General features: G+C 50.3%; 1 protein-coding gene across 1 annotated transcript; it reads left to right on the forward strand.

Annotated features, from left to right (window-relative positions):
* Positions 1-9,696: 9,696 nt before the first annotated feature.
* Positions 9,697-14,401, forward strand: GRXCR2 (glutaredoxin and cysteine rich domain containing 2). The gene is made up of 3 exons (XM_074603449.1): positions 9,697-10,042; positions 12,187-12,402; positions 14,222-14,401. Exons 1-3 carry the CDS (start codon positions 9,698-9,700, stop codon positions 14,399-14,401), a joined length of 741 nt encoding a protein of 246 aa, XP_074459550.1. The 5' UTR covers position 9,697.
* The last annotated feature ends 1,187 nt before the right edge of the window (positions 14,402-15,588 follow it).

Below are 15,588 nucleotides of genomic sequence, written 5' to 3' on the forward strand. Positions count from 1 at the left end.
CGTCTGCGCATGGCTGCAGCGGTGGGTTTAGTACACATGCTCTAATCAAATTTAGAGAAGCTGCACATTTAGTAAATACATTGCGTTTGCTTGAAGACATAATTAGGCCAGCGTGACTCTGCAGGGATGTGCACAGCACGGGGGCCTGCAGCCTGCAGAGCAAAAGCCTCCCTAAAATCTTCCATCTCTCAAATCCACCCCTGGTCCCCCCTGCCCCGTCCCAGGCGGGCAGCCTTGCTCCTGCCAGCCCGCTTCCTGCCCCCGGGGGGGGCACACGGCAGGGACGAACCCACCGGCAGCTGGATACTATGTATTGCCTTCACGTTTTTCCCTTTCAGGAGGTACGTATCAGCTGGCCGATAAAAGCCAAACACTGAGAAACCATCTATACTTATGTAAGAAGCTTGGTTTAGAGAGATGTTTATTAGTCTTTTGTGTTTATTAATTAACACGAGGGCTTCAGACAATTCTGAAGGAGCTGGAGCAGAGTGGTGCCTATCCAGAAATAGAGAAGTATTTTTAAATGTAATTTATTCAGTGATTTTCCTTAAGACAGATTGTTATGTGTTTGTTGATGTGTCATTAGAAGTAGCCGGTGGTGGAGCTGGGCCAAGCAGCAGTGATCAGACAGGCATCGTCCTCCTTGCACCCAGGGAGGTCACCCGGACCTCCTCCTCCTCCTCTTCCTCCTCCTGCCACCTGGTCTCTGCACAGGGCAGCAGCCGCAGCCCAAGAAGGGAATGGGTGTGATTAAGGTTGACATCAGGCTTGTGAGAGTTTGGACCAGACCCAGGAGAGGCTTTGGCAGCTCTGAGTTAGCAGCTGCGAGGTCTGAGCTCGGGCACCGGGTCCTGAGTGGGTGCAGCTGGCAGGCGATGGGGTGACACTGCCACCTCCCCCGAGGACAGATGCCCTGACTGCTGTCTGCATGGGTGACGGGGCTTCAGCAGGAGGAGACAAGAGCCATTCGTCAGGCTGCTGCATGGCCTGGCGTTGGCAGTTCCTCCTGGGCAGGGAAGGGCACTGGGCACCCCCAGTTTGGACCTTAAGCCGCCTTTCACAGCCTCCAGGCAGATGGTGGCCCCTCCAGCAGACTGTGCCCCAGGTGCCCCGGCACCAAAGCCGGGCCGGCCAGAAGAGGTGGCTGCTGCCAGCCTCTGCTCCATGGTCCTGCCATGGCTCTGCCTCTCTCTGCGGTCTGGTACATCCCTCCTTTCTGCCTTTTTTTCCCTGCAGCGCAATGAAGAACCACAGAACACCAAGCACTAAATCCTGCTCCACTGGTGTTTGCCTGATAAGGGCTGAATCCGCACGGATGCAATTTCCATTTTTTAAGACAAGAAGAAATAAGGGTTTCCAAGTAGCGATAGACCCGAGCACCACCTAACAGGCCTTTGAAAGCTGCTTTGAGCACTTCCCAGCTGTTCTTCACACAGCTCTGACCATAGAAAATGTCAGGCTTCAGTTACCTAATTAAACACAGATGCAAATAACAACCCCGCTTGCAAGGATACATCACCCTTTAGTGTTCCCAGGTGCTTCTAGCCAGGAGCGAGTGCCACAGCCCAGAGCAGGGCAAAGACAACGAGGTTATAAATACTGCTCTCAGAAGGCTGCAGCTCCAGGCGTGGAGGGGGCAGCTGTGGTGCAGCAGGGGGAGTGTGGAGGGGGTAAGTGTTTACCAGACTGCTGCAAGTGTACCTCTGCTTTATGGAATCAAGGAACAATTGGTTCAGCTATTTACTGCTACTTTGTTTGATGACGCTGTGATTTGGGGGATGGCAGTTCCAAGTTTGCCTCCCTGCTGGCTCCTGCTTGCAGAGCAGGGCTCCTCCTGGAAGGGGGTCTGGAGAGCAGGACCCAGGCCGCTCGTGAGCCCAGCGAAGAAGAGCGTAGTGGAAAGGCATGGCAGGGTCAGAGTCATCGTGGTAGAGTTACTGCATGGTGGCAGACCAGTTTCCATGTCTGCAGGCACCTGGGAGCTGTATCTCAGCCATGGTACAGAGCAGTGTCCCCAGGTACAGAGCAGTGTCCCTGATGCAGATGCTCTGATGCCAAGTGGTGTTTATCCAAGAGCTGGCCATTGCCCTTCCCCAGCCCTGGTGTGTTCCTGGAGGCACTCGCTGGGCAGTGCCGCCTCCCTGCCCTGCTGGTGCTCTTCTCCGCTCTCCCCAGCACACACGGGCAGGCTCTTCTGAACGCCGCTTTCAGGCTGCGGTACTGCTCTCGGGAGGAGCCGAGGAAGGTTTGTCTCGGTAGGTAAAACTCAGCCCTGGGAATTTCCCTCTTTGAAGCGCTTTTTCCTGGTTTTTGTTTCTTTGTGACTTCAAGATTTTTATGCTTACTTAGGATGCTTGCCTGCCCATGTAAGAGTCTCTGGGGCTAAGGTGGGTGCGCAGTAAGCTGGTTTCACCAGGGAGCCTGCTTGCTGCTCCTGGAGGTGCTGGGTGTCCTCCACCCCCTCTGACCTCAGCCTCCAGGAATGCGCGGCGGGCCCTGCCTTGCTTGAGAGGCGAGACAGCAGCGGGAGACCTTCTTAGCCTGGGTTAAGGAGTCCTAGGAACTCAGTGTGTATGTGTAGCTCTGTCTGTGCACCCTCATAAGTGGTGAATCCAGCTCATCTGAGAGTAAAAGCATCCAGAACTTTAAATACTCTGTCGCTTTTGTGAGAACAGGAGGCTGAGCACAAAAGAAGGAACCTCTGTTTGCCCCTCCATGAAGGGAGACAATGCAATGTGACTTTGCACCTTATTTCCAATCTGATAAGACACTTGCAACTCTCCTCAGGAGAGAGATGTTAAACATGCTCCAAACAAGAGAGGATGTTTGCATCTTAACAGACATCAGACAATCTAACCATGAGCTAAATCCACATGAAATCGGGCTTTCTCTAGCTGCTGTATGCATAGATCGACTGGCTTTTACCACACTATCAATGGCTTCATTTCTGCTGTGTCCCAGTCCCTGAGCCTGTACGGGGCGTATTGACAATGGATTTCAGCCCTCTTAGTAACAAGAAGTTTGGATGCAGATGAGAGATGCTGAAGAGAGAGATGCACCCCCCACGGTGGGGGTACATCTGCTCCATATAAAAGGACTGATCTGGCCTTGTCCTTTTTGTCACCTTTCCGCAGAATTGCTGTACTTTGCTATTACTATAACTTTTTTCAATACAAATACATGTGTCATGTCACTACTTAACAGAAAGAGGAGTGGTGAAATATGACTCTTTAAATCGACGGCCCGCTCCCATTTACAGGATCAGCAGCCTGGCTGGGGCAGGCTCGTGTTTCACCACTTCTTCAGCTAAAAATACAGAAGGGTGTTTGACAGCCCCAGGTGAAATGAGGGGAGCTGGACACAGTGAGGGTCCCCAGCTGGAGAGCCTGGAGACTGTGTGCCGGGCAATGCAGGATGTGCTCGTTCCATGTCCCAGTCTAATCCCACACACTGCACTGGGAGGCTTTCCCTGCGGATAAAGAAACAAGTGCTGCACTCAGGCATCAGCCTCGCCCATGCCTTCCTCAGGCTGGGGGGTGAAGTAGCCTGATCTCGGTCACTCCTTTCATCAAGCAAGTGCTGGGGCACTATATGTGGTACGAGACTTCTGTAACCACCACAACTTCCCAGGCAGCCTCATATCAGCAGATGAAATGTCTTGTCCCATGTGCAGATCATGTCACCCCTCCCTGGTCCGGGTGCTGTCACCCGGTCACCCATCCCGTCACAGCTGGTCCTCCGCAGGGTGGACCCTCCAGCGAGGGAGAGCGGCCGGTGTATGAACTTCAGCCTGTGCTGGCAGCAAGCTTGTTTAGAAGGGAAGGCACTTTTTTCTTTATTTTATGAGATAGAAATATGAGGGGGTTTTGTTGTGTTGTTTTTGTTTTTTCTCTTTTTTTCTTTCCCCCCCAGGACAAAGAGAGGCAAGCTGGGCTTCTGGCAAGCCTGGCTGCATGACCAGGAGCTGTGGTAGCCATTCTGCTGGGTGGCAAATCCTCATGGCTGGCAAGTTAAAGTGAGCGAGTCCTACAGAGCAGATGCTGTTGTCAGAAGGCTGCACTCGGTCTGTCCAACAATGTGGAACTTTGTAATGAAGGATGAAATCCAGGCACAAGCTGTGGGGCAGGTGGAGCAGTGGCTGAGCTGCCTGCAAACACCCTTCTGGGAATCCCAGGATCTGCACTTTCTGATTGTCACCCAGCGCGTTGGGGAACATCCCTGGTTTGGTGGCACCGTGCTGTGACCAGCCCTCCCACAGCCGGCAGTGGCACGCGGCTCCCGGTGAGGAGCAGCAGACCCTGCGCCACGGGAGGGGAGCGGGTCCCCCCAGGCAGGGGTGGCAGAAATTCCTCCAGCCACTGGTGGAGGAGGGCTGACCTCTTCCCAGGGCACAGGAACGTGTCAGAAAGCCCTGATGGCGATTCTGCAGCTCAGAGATAAATACATAAGGTGGAAGGCAGCCTGAAAATGGGACTGAGGAGCAAACAGGTGAATAGTTGCTGAAGAGCCAAAAGCCAGCTCTGGGTTGGACAAACCCCTGTTCCTGTGCTGGGACTCTGACTATGACGCCTCTGACGTTGTTTTTTTGCTTTCACAGTGCTGTGTCTCAAAGCCAGAGCCATTTGCTGCGGGGCTGGCTAAGCCCAGTGGGCCAAAGGCTGAGGAGGGATACGATTGCCCTCTGCAAATACAGCGGGACGTAAGAACTATCACCAGAGAAGAGGTATTAAACTAAAGGACAGTATTGGCACAAGTGCAAATGAGTGCCAATTGGTTGCAAATAGATTTAGGCTGGAAACTAGAATATTTCTAATCATGCAACAAACTGGTGTCTGTAACAGCCTTTTGGATAAAGCAGCAGGGCCAAAACGTCAGGATGCTCCCGGCTGCCCAGTGAGCTCATGAAGGGCTGATGCAGTACCGTGGCGTGGCAGCAACGCGGTGCAGAGCCCCGTCCTTTGGGGATTCAGTAACTCACCCCAGAAGAGTCGGCCCGTGCAAGCCCTGCCCGTGCCAGGGGTGCTCCGACTGTGCTCCCCTGGTGAGGGACAGGCGGTCCCCTGCTGCAGGGAAACCCCGGAGAACAGCGGAAAGAGGAAAGATTCCTCCTTTTGCAGTCAGTTATGGTCAATGTGGCACGCCTGGTAGCTCCTCATATGCACCACCATGTTTACCATGGTAATGCCACCATCTTCCCCACCATTAAGTCTTGCAACTAGTGAGTGACTCCTTCCCTTCTCTCTCTTCATGCACCCAAGAGGTGTCTGAATGCCGGTGAGTTTTCTCTAGCACGTATCCAAAATGGAACCTTTTCCTTAGGTGAGCAGCAAGCAGCTCCGCTTGTCATTCCATGCAGCATCTCTTCTCTCCCGCTTTTACCTGCTGGCCTTTCCAGCGCACACAGAGCCTGCTCCAACTCCTTTAAATTATCAACTAAAATGATCTTCTTGACCTGCTGATCCCAGCCTTTCTGCTGCTACTCCCACATTAAGCAAGTTTAATGCTTGTGTCCTCGCTTTCAAGCTTCTACCTTGCTCCTGTGCTTCCTTCATCACTGACCTGCCCTCTTCCCCGTGGCCTCCTGCCCTTCTTTGTGGCCACTAATGCTGGCTCAGGCACCTTTTTCATCTCTCCTGCAGCAGTGCCCCACAGATCTTACTGTGCAACGTGGTGAGTGCTCAGCACAACGGGGCAGCGGGGCAGGACTGAGGCGTTTGGGCACTGCTGCAGCCGAGACCCAAACGCTCTACCCCACCCCGGGCCGCTGCCTGCCCCGCGCGTTCGCGGGGAGGAGGGCTCCGGAGCTTGCTCTAAGGGAGCAAAACACAACAAAATATTTTTCAGCAAAGCTTGCAGGCAGAAACATGCCTTCAAAGCGTTACAGTCCAGTTCGCTATGGCTTCTCTTTCTGCCCTGCTTTGTACATACCCTGCTTTGTTGCAATAGCTCTAACCCAGTGCGTTACGCTCCTCAGGGCAAGGACTGTCTCTCTTTGTTCTGCAGAGCCTCCAGCGCGCGTCCAACCATCACTGCAGGCTTCTGGTCTTGGGGAGGGGGTGAGGAGAGGCCTGTGCTTGAAAGGCAGATGTCATTAAAATACGGTGGAATAGAGTCTGAAGCAAAACATAGTGCGGTGATGGATCTAGACCATGAAACTCAATGATTTCACTGCTGTACGCAAAATGCTGATGGTTGTATTTGTAGTGAGCCGTATGCTGGCTGTGGGAAAGAAGCCCAGGCTGACGGGGGAGCGGTGGGATGCGGCAGGGCTGCAGCAGGCGGTGCCGCCTCTCCGTCCCTCGCCCGGCTCACTGAGGGGTGCAGCTGCTGCCAGCTCTGGGGCACAAAACACCTCCTGGAAAGTCCCTGTTCAGGTTATTTCATAGGGAAAGGTTGGCCCGAGTTGTTCAGAACAGCCAAGAAATGCAGAAAGGCTGTTCAGAAATCTCTTCTTTTTAAGATTTACCTGTGCAGGGACACCAGAAGAAGTGTGTACGTATCTGAGCGAGGGATCCCCCCGCAGCACAGCAGCCTCTGCGAGCTGACCCGTCTCTCCCTGGGGAGCGGTGGCTGTAGGACTCTGCCTCTGCAGAAGGCTGAGCTTCACCCTGGCTGCACCCAGGGGCTGTTGGCACAAACAGCAAATCCAGCTGATAGTGCTGCAGAGGATGGGGTTGTTCTAAGGTGAAAATTACAGGGCTGGGGTAGACTTGTGCTGTGACAGCACCTGTAAGTAACTGTAAGGACGGGAGTCGCTTTGCTGGTCTCGCGCGCGCAGGTGGTGGCAGTGGTGGCGCGCTCTCTTCTCATTGCTGCTTTGAACTGCGCTTCCTGGGCGATTGTTCCCTTAATCAAAAGAAAATGAACTCCAATTAAGGTATCTCACAAAGTATGATTTGTGTCAAATTAAGACTGCTGGTGTAGCTTTGAAAAAAGCAGTAATACTGAGGCCTGATTCACACAGGACTTACAAGAGAAAGGGGTGGATCAAGCTTCTCAAGTAAATGCAGTAAGAGCTGAGTTTGATTCATGCAAATCAAAGTTTTCGTATAATGTGAGATCCTCCTGTTTGAGATAGGATGGGAGACTGACATGACCATTATAATAGTGTTTTGGAAATGAAAAGGGCGTATCTGCGGCTGAATGCTTCCCAGGCGCGTTCATGCATGTTCTCTTGGCAGGACAGACATCTTTTACCTGTACCCACGATGAGACTTCCAGCAGTCCAAGGAACCTGCAAGAACAACATCTGTCACGACAGAAACCGCTTACAGCACAGGAAGGCTGTTTGGTTGGTTGGAAGGTCTGTGTTATGCATTATTTGTATACGGCCTTCTAAACTGTTGGCCTAGTAGTTCATGAACAAACTTTTAATAAACATAATAAATCAATCTATTGAGAATATTAAGCTTTAAAAGCACTGGTTTTGAATTAAAAGAAGATAGCCTTGGCAGGACATAGGCAAAAAGCTTAGTTTAAGTCCCACTCACTGAAACTGCATTTAATAGTGGAAATTTACTGAAATCTTGAAACTTGAAAGAAGAGAGTTTTTAACTCCTGTTGTGTGTACTTGGTACAAGGAGGTACCAGGAGATGTTTAAGACCTAGACAGCAGTTACCCGGTGATGCGTTTTCTGCTAAACACACTCCTCGTTTTCCCCTCACCAGGAAAGCCAAGCCCCGGGTGCAGCTGGGGTCGGGCAGAGCGAGCAAACCCCTGCTCAATGGGGACAGAGCACCGGGAGCGAGGTGTCGGTTCTGGGGTAACTGGAGGGGATCTCTATTGCCAGGCTGTCCTGGGGAGGTACCCTGGGTACTGGGGAGGTACCCTGGGTCCTTGCTCGCTGCCGTCGGGCTGGAGGGCTGTGTGAGTGTCCAGGAACGCAAGTCCCTCAGTTGTTGCTGAGCGAGGCTGGCTGTGCCCTGCGCCTTGCGGAGCTGCTGCTGTGCAGAGCAGAGCCCTGCCTGACGCCACTCTCTCTTGGATAACACCAAGCTGTGTGGAGCGGTCAACATGCTGGAAGGACAGGATGCCACCCAGAGGGACCTGGACAGGCTTGAGAGGTGGCCCGGTGCAAATGTCATGGGGTTCATCAAGGGCAAGTACAATGTGCTGCACGTGGGTTGGGGCAACCCCAAGCACAAATCCAGGCTGGGCGGAGAATGGCTGGAGAGCAGCCCTAAGGAGAAGGACTTGGGGGTGTTGGTGGATGAGAAGCTCAACATGACCCAGCAACGTGTGCTGGCAGCCCAGAAACCCCCCGCAGCCTGGGCTGCGTCCCCAGCAGCATGGGCAGCAGGGCGAGGGGGGATTCTGCCCCTCTGCTCCGCTCTGGGGAGACCCCCCTGCAGTGCTGCCTCCAGCTCTGGGGCACCAACAGCAGAAGGACACGGAGCTGTTGGAGCGGGGCCAGAGGAGGCCCCGGAGATGCTGGGAGGGCTGGAGCCCCTCTGCTGTGAGGACAGGCTGAGAGAGTTGGGGGGTTCAGCCTGGAGAAGAGAAGGCTCCGGGGAGACCTTGGAGCCCCTTCCAGTCCCTAAAGGGGCTCCAGGAAAGATGGGGAGGGACTCTGGATCAGGGAGGGGAGCCATGGGACGAGGGGGAATAGTTTTACAGTGAAAGAGGGGAGATTTAGATGAGATCTCAGGAAGAAATTCTTTGCTGTGAGGGTGGTGAGCCCCTGGCCCAGGTTGCCCAGAGAAGCTGTGGCTGCCCCATCCCTGGAGGGGTTCAAGGCCAGGTTGGACGGGGCTTGGAGCAACCTGGTGTGGTGGGAGGTGTCCCTGCCCAGGGCAGGGGGGTGGCACTGGATGGGCTTTAAGGTCCCTTCCAACTCTAACCATTCTATGATTCCCTTCTTTTCCAGGGTAACCAGGGTCTGGGGTCCTATCTCCTTCTGCTCTGCACCTCTGCAAACCCCTGCTTAGCCCACTGGAAAAGCAAATACTGAACTGGAATAGCTGTTTTCTGTGCTCCTTCAGCACACGCAAGGGACTGCAGATGAGTAGAGGACCGGGCCTCTGGTGGGTCTCGGAAGGTGACTGTCTTTTAAAAATGAAAAGCAAACCCAGAACGGTCAAAAGGCCCTGAAAGGCGGCAAGAATTACAAACAGGGATTGAAAGCTAAAGAGAGAGAAAATCTTAATTAGATCTCCACCAACCTGTAGAGGAACACATTTGGATTAAAATGAAATGGAGCTTTGTACTCTCCGGGTTTCAGAGCAAGAATGGAAGAGGAATTATTCACATTTGCTATTTGTGAAGCCGGATTGCTTTTTCTGTGAACTTGTCTTTTTAACTTCTCACCTTGTCAAAAAATTGTGAAAAGCTGCTGGGATGGTGTATTTGGGGTAGTTCTTATCACAGAACATAACAGAAACATTTCCATGGTTTCAGAACACGGGCAGAGTTTCCTATTTAATCCTATCCTCTCCAAGTTAACTCCTTTCCTCTGGTGGCAAGCCAGCCTGTCCACCATTCACCAACTGGCCTTATATTTCTCTACCATCGATATTTTCTCTTTGTGAATATCTATCAATATTTAATACAGCGGTGTCAGTTTTGCTGTAAGATGAGAGGAACTACTAGAAACCTTGAATTATACATTGTGTGGCTGGGGGAAGCTGGGGAGAGTTTTCTTTTGGACCCAAAGCTCTTGGAGTTGATCTCTGGGACCTGCAGCCTGAAATCCTAATAATGGACGAGCACCAGAAGAAACTCAATCAGCGGCATGAGGGAAGGCCCCGCAAAGTGAGGTTCAAAATATCGTCATCTTACAGCGGTCGAGTGTTAAAACAAGTCTATGAAGATGGGCAGGAACTGGAGCCCCCGGCCAAAGAGCACTCCCGGCGTTTTCTCCGCCACAGCTTCGAGCCAGGGGACCATTTCTGTGGGGCTGGGGAAATGCCAGAAAACAGGTTTTTCTCGCCAGCCAAGCTGAGTGCCCAGCGGATCAGCATATTCAAAGAGGACAAGAAATACAGTCTCACCAGTAACTCTGCTCTGCTCGGGGACTGCCAGCCAAGCGACAGCCACTGCAGGGTAAGTCACGGCCTGCCCGGGGCTGTCACCCTGCCAGGGAACCCGCTCCAGCCTAAACCATTCTTGGACAACTATGGTAACGGGAGTCTCAAACTGGAACCTCGTTCAGATAAAGCTCAGTTTTGTCAGTCTGGGATTTTAAAAGGCGTTTGTAAATCTTCAGCCTTTATCCCACAAATTCTGTATTCCGCTCACTCTGCAAATGGCTGGAGCCGCGTGTTGTGTGACCGGCATCTGCTCACTGTGCTCCAGCTTCTCACTGGCATGATTTGCATCTATCCCTTTTGTAGAATAAGATATAATATTTCCATATATATCAATATCTATACATAGTAATCCTAATGCATCTAAAGCAGTCAAATGTAAGGTGGGTATTATCTTAATTAGTTATATTTAAGGCATTAAAGTTGCATGACTTCAGCTGGCAAAAGGGTCAGTGCCACCGGCAGTGCAGCAGTGAGCCTCCGAGCGAGGCGTCCACATCGTCTGGCAAGTCAGAATTACCCTTCCGCTGCGTTTAAAATCCCAGCTTAGTTTCACTGGGTATTTTGTTAACATATAATTATTGCCATTGATATAAAGTGTCTCTTTTCGTCCTAATAAAAAGCCAGTACGTGTGTAATATATGTTAAATTGATTAATACACAGGGATTATGTACATTTTCTTACCCTGTCGAATTAGATTTATGTATCTTTAACTGCTATTTGGTTTTATCAAATCTAGATGTGCCAACTAAACAATTCATATAACAACGCTGGCTTATCGGCACTATTGATAACGCAGCCGTATTACACTGATACACAAACTCTGAATGTAAATTAATACATTAAAAGTACTAATTCTTGGTGCTAATCAAAGTTGCGTGTAAGAAACCCAGATGGCTGATACTTGAACTATATTTAGTTGATACACCTGACATCTAGTTTAACTGAAAACATCAAACCACGCTGAATCTCTCCTGCCTGAAGACAGAGCACTAATGTGATCTTATCCATACCATTAATTTGTTCTGCATTCTTGGGTAACGCTCATCACTGTTCCCTGCTTTCCTTGACCATAAATACCCTGAGTAACCACGCTAGCCAGTGCCGGTTTTGTTTGCTATCAACATGCATTTGGTGTTTGGAGACACCATGTCTGTGTAACAAACCCGAGGCTTTGGAGGCCTTCTGGAAAAGGTAAGGGTTTGCCTTCTGGAAAAGATAAGGAAGGGTTTGCCTTCTGGAAAAGGTAAGGGTTTGTGCTCGCCTGCCCCCCGCTTCTCCCCCCAGAGGGGCAGAAGACCACCCCACCCCACCTCAGCTGATGCCACTCTGGCAGCGTGCTTCCTTAGGAGCATGTCTCCTTGTGCATCGCTTCTGCCACAGATACTTAAACAGAGCGAAATATGAAGACCGTGTAAAACAATAGGCTATGGTAACTGCCATCTGATACCTAGTGCAAGGGGGAAAAGGGAGCAGGGAAGCAAAGTGCAGCTTTCAGAGAAATGTTTGACCATACAAAGTTTAGCTTTAGAATCATTAGAAAAGAATACAAATTCAAGTGTGCCAGAGACGGTTATTTAGACTGGCTCCTCACTGCTAGGAACCAATTTAGCATTAGAAAATGAGGGGGTTTTTATCATCTGACCCTTTTGCCAGTGTTAATAAATTACAAAGGAAAGCTTTCTTTTAAACTGAAAAACCCCATCAAAGGCTGCGGAATAGGTCACCAGGGGAATTTCTACTTCTGGCCAAAAACATGAAAACCCCTCTCCACCCCTCTCCAACTACGCAGCCTTCAAAGAAACGCAGGTCAGTCCCCAGGGCAGAGGTTGCCTTTCCATACATGCCAACACCGCTGCTCTTAGAATCGTGCCACGTTTTTTTTCTTGCATGTGGGGTGGAATGAGAATTTACATCCCATCCAGAACGCGACCTTAAAGCAAGGCTTTGAAACCTTGACCCAAAGTCTTGGTGTGATCCCGTGGCCTGTTGGGGCCGTCTCTCCCCACTGCTGTGCGCAGAGCTCCGGGGGTGGTGGGGGCCGCCCTGTGTTGCAGAGCCAGCCCAGCAGGTGACCAGAGGAGACATCCTTCTGGGAGCCCAGGGTTGTAGTTGTAGAGCCTTTATACAGGCAAGACACTGATGAGATCCTTCTACAGGCTTCTCCAATTTTAGATTTTGGCAAGATCATCATCTACACCAACAATCTGAAAATCATCCGTGCACCAATGGACCAGAAAGAGCTCATGAGAAGAGTCATCCAGACTGAGGGAATAAATGACTGGGCCTTCATATACCGGGAAAGGAAGGAAAGATTTGGTGGTGGACATAAAAAAGATGTGGAAAAAAAGGTTGCCTGCAATCAGCATGTGCGGGTAAGAGAAAATGGAAAGTGTCTTTTTTCCCCCTAGGGCTTTTGGGTCTTACAGCCCTAGTCAGACCACTGAGCATTCCCACCCAAGCCCCATCACTGTCTGTATCTGGCACCTGACTAAATTTGGATTAAAAGCATCACTTTGTTCCTCTTCCCACTCGGGAGATAACCGATCAGCGCTGTGCTGCAGCCTGCGCTCTGGGGACTGCTCTTCTGTTTCCAGATGCTCGTGTCTCCCACTTGATTCTTCCCCTGGAGATGGCTGATGTTTCTGTAGTTTGGCATAGGTCCACCCTTCGTCACCGTCTCCCAGTGGGATAAGAGCAGGCCAGAGTTTCTCCAGCCTGACAAGGCTAAACACAGCTGCTCTGTGGTTGAGACTGCCAGAGGCTAAAATTTTAATATCAGCTGAAATAAGATTGTGCCTTCCACTTGTTTTCTCACGGGTTAGTCTTTGTTGGTCAGAATCCCAATTAGTCTGACCATAATCTCACCCCACAAAACATAATGTTGTTGTGGAGGGCAAATATGAAACAGTTCTGCAGATCTGAGACCGACCTGTGCGGAGGGCAGGTTACCTTGGTCCTTCTGCAACCACCAGCCTTGCTCACGGCTCGCTTCCACAAAGACCCCATGAAAACTGCAAACGGCCCTGAGAAACTAAGCAGGAATTTTGGCCTTTGTCAGTTTTGAAATAAACTCGATTTTCAGTAAGAGGGCTTTCACGTAAAAGAAAAGATTCATCCCATCTAGTGGCAGACACTTATCTGACGCCCCAAAAAAATCACTTCTGGCCTTTGGGGGAATGTGTGTCAGAAAGGAACTCCACAAGGCAACTGATCGCCTCCCTCCAGTCGCCCTCACTGGAGGAGCACGCTTTGGAGAAGGACAACAGCTCCAGTAAGGCACTGCTGCAGAGAAATTTGTTAACCTTGGAAGAACTCAGCAAAGTACTTCTGTTCTTGATATTTAGGAACAAAAAGTAAAACTTGAAGGTCCTAAAACTATTATTTTTCTAGAATAATTTTGGACTTTCTATACACTGTATTGTGAACATTCATTTAAACATGACCAAACCACCGGAAGGTTATCCTTCTGAGAAGTGGATTGATTTGGACTATCAAATTCATAAGCAGGCACCAATGTGAAGCATACCTGGCACCAACTCTTAGTGAAAACCTCCTTCTGTGGTGCCATGTGAAGTGGAGCCGCTGCACAGGAACAATGCAGGACTCTGAACCTGACATCAAAAGAAGGAACCTACGCCGTGCCACATTCTTCTTCTTTAATCATTTCTGGGCTCCGTGGAAGCACTGAATTTTAGGCTGGGATTTGGAAGAGGCTATCTGGCACCCTGGGAGAGAGTTGCAGGCATGAGGGACAGCTTGAAAGGAACTGTGTCTGTCGGTGATGAGGGATTCGGGGGGAGAGGGCGAGGGGAGACGCTTGAAGAAATGAATCGTGTCTCAAAAGTGAGGATACAGGGCGGAGAAGTGGATGTGTTAAGAAATGACAGAAAGATGGGATGGATGGAGCTATGCAGACCCTTGCAGGAGGAGAAAGATGTATTTGAAAGTATTGTGTTATAAGCCCAGTCACATTAACTTCTCATTTTCTAGAAATATCCAGAAATTGTCACCAAACATACGTGAGCCTTTTTCTTGAAGATCTGGCTGTAGAGAACTGAGTATTATTGGCAGAGTGGCATGTCGGGAGCAACAATTGCTTAAAAGAAGACAGAATTTCCCTCTTTCAACTATGTTACTGACTTGAGTGTCTGATACCCAGTAACAGGTTTTTTCCTGATCTATCTCTTTCAGGAGGGAGATGCTGAACACGGTTGTTCCCAGTGTAAAGGGTCAGGCTCTGCGCCTTGCTCACTCTGCCATGGAAGCAAGTTTTCGATGCTGGCGAACAGATTCCGAGAGTCCTACCGGGCTCTCCGATGTCCGGCTTGCAACGAGAGCGGCCTCCAGCCCTGCCGGATCTGTGCTGCCTGAGCCACACAACAACCACCACAGCAATATTGGGTTGAAAACTTGGGATTATTTCACCTTCAAGCAGCCTCGCTATAATGACAAGTTTTTAAAAGATGGGCAAGGCACATTGTACACATGTCACTGTAAATGTGAATACCTTGGCTCTGCTACCAGCTGTCCCTCCTGTTGGCGACATCCACTTTTTGCTTTGGAACGAGCCCAGATCCCCGTGGGTGCAGGAGGAGCAAACTGCTGGAGGAAATGACCAGCATTCGGGACTTAAGCGCCTGCGTAAATGCCTCTGGCATCTGGAACTCGGCCTGAATTCCCTGCCCCTGTCGCTCAGCTCGGTATTTGGTGCCCGGCACAGCTGCGTCCTGACCCACCGGGCGCTCCAGCCACACCATTAAAAGTGGCAGAAGGAGGTGCAGTTTGGGCACGTCAGCAATGCGTCAGGGTGTAGAGTCTGTTTGTACGACAACAGCAGAGCGGTGCCTCCCCTAGGTTTTCACTTGCTGAACATTTTAAAATTATACTGTCTTTTCTAGTTAACTCTGTACTTGCCCTGCGGTGTCACAAGCGTTTCCTGAAGACTTTGCCGATTCTTACATCTGCTTTAGCGGACACAGTGATTCCTCTGGGGTCTGATTTATGGGTAGAAATTGAAAACCCTTCTCAAACCTGGAGCTATGAAAAATGTACAATAATTTATTATTATAAATTGAAGTTATTAAGTTTTTAGCCTACTTACGAGGAAGTGCTGAACTAAAATTCCCCTGTACAATGCTCAGCACTTTTCGGGATCAGGCTGGTGGTGAGCAGGACTTCTGTTGCTTAATATTAATTAATCCCATATTGTAATCTGCAGGAGGTAAACTCTAATTAGTTGAGGGGAGGCAATGACGTGGGATACTTTGCAGGCTGCCACTGGTGGCACAGAACACAGCGGCTTCAAGAGGCTGAGGCAAACAGGGGAAATAGTATTTCTCCCCCAAAGCATTAACTTATTACACTTTATATTTACAAGTAATGTTAATGCAGCCTTAACTTGCATATTACCTCTGAGACTCTGATGAGTTAAGAGACTGCTCGCATGTGCTCCATGCTGACGTTGCAAGCCCAGGCAGGGTAATTTATGGCCAACTTTCGGTTTTCCTATGGTAGGTTATAAGATTTCTCTGCAATACTTAAATGGTTAGAAATAATGG

The sequence above is a fragment of the Larus michahellis genome, chromosome 11 (assembly GCF_964199755.1).
Source record: "Larus michahellis chromosome 11, bLarMic1.1, whole genome shotgun sequence".
Taxonomy (NCBI): domain Eukaryota; kingdom Metazoa; phylum Chordata; class Aves; order Charadriiformes; family Laridae; genus Larus; species Larus michahellis.

Bases quoted from the DNA above. Each gene is read 5' to 3' on its own strand.
- GRXCR2 (XM_074603449.1), top strand. From the start codon at position 9,698: ATGGACGAGCACCAGAAGAAACTCAATCAGCGGCATGAGGGAAGGCCC. The intron at 10,043-12,186 runs GTAAGTCACGGC...ATCCTTCTACAG, and splicing joins CAAGCGACAGCCACTGCAGG to GCTTCTCCAATTTTAGATTT. The intron at 12,403-14,221 runs GTAAGAGAAAAT...TATCTCTTTCAG, and splicing joins CCTGCAATCAGCATGTGCGG to GAGGGAGATGCTGAACACGG.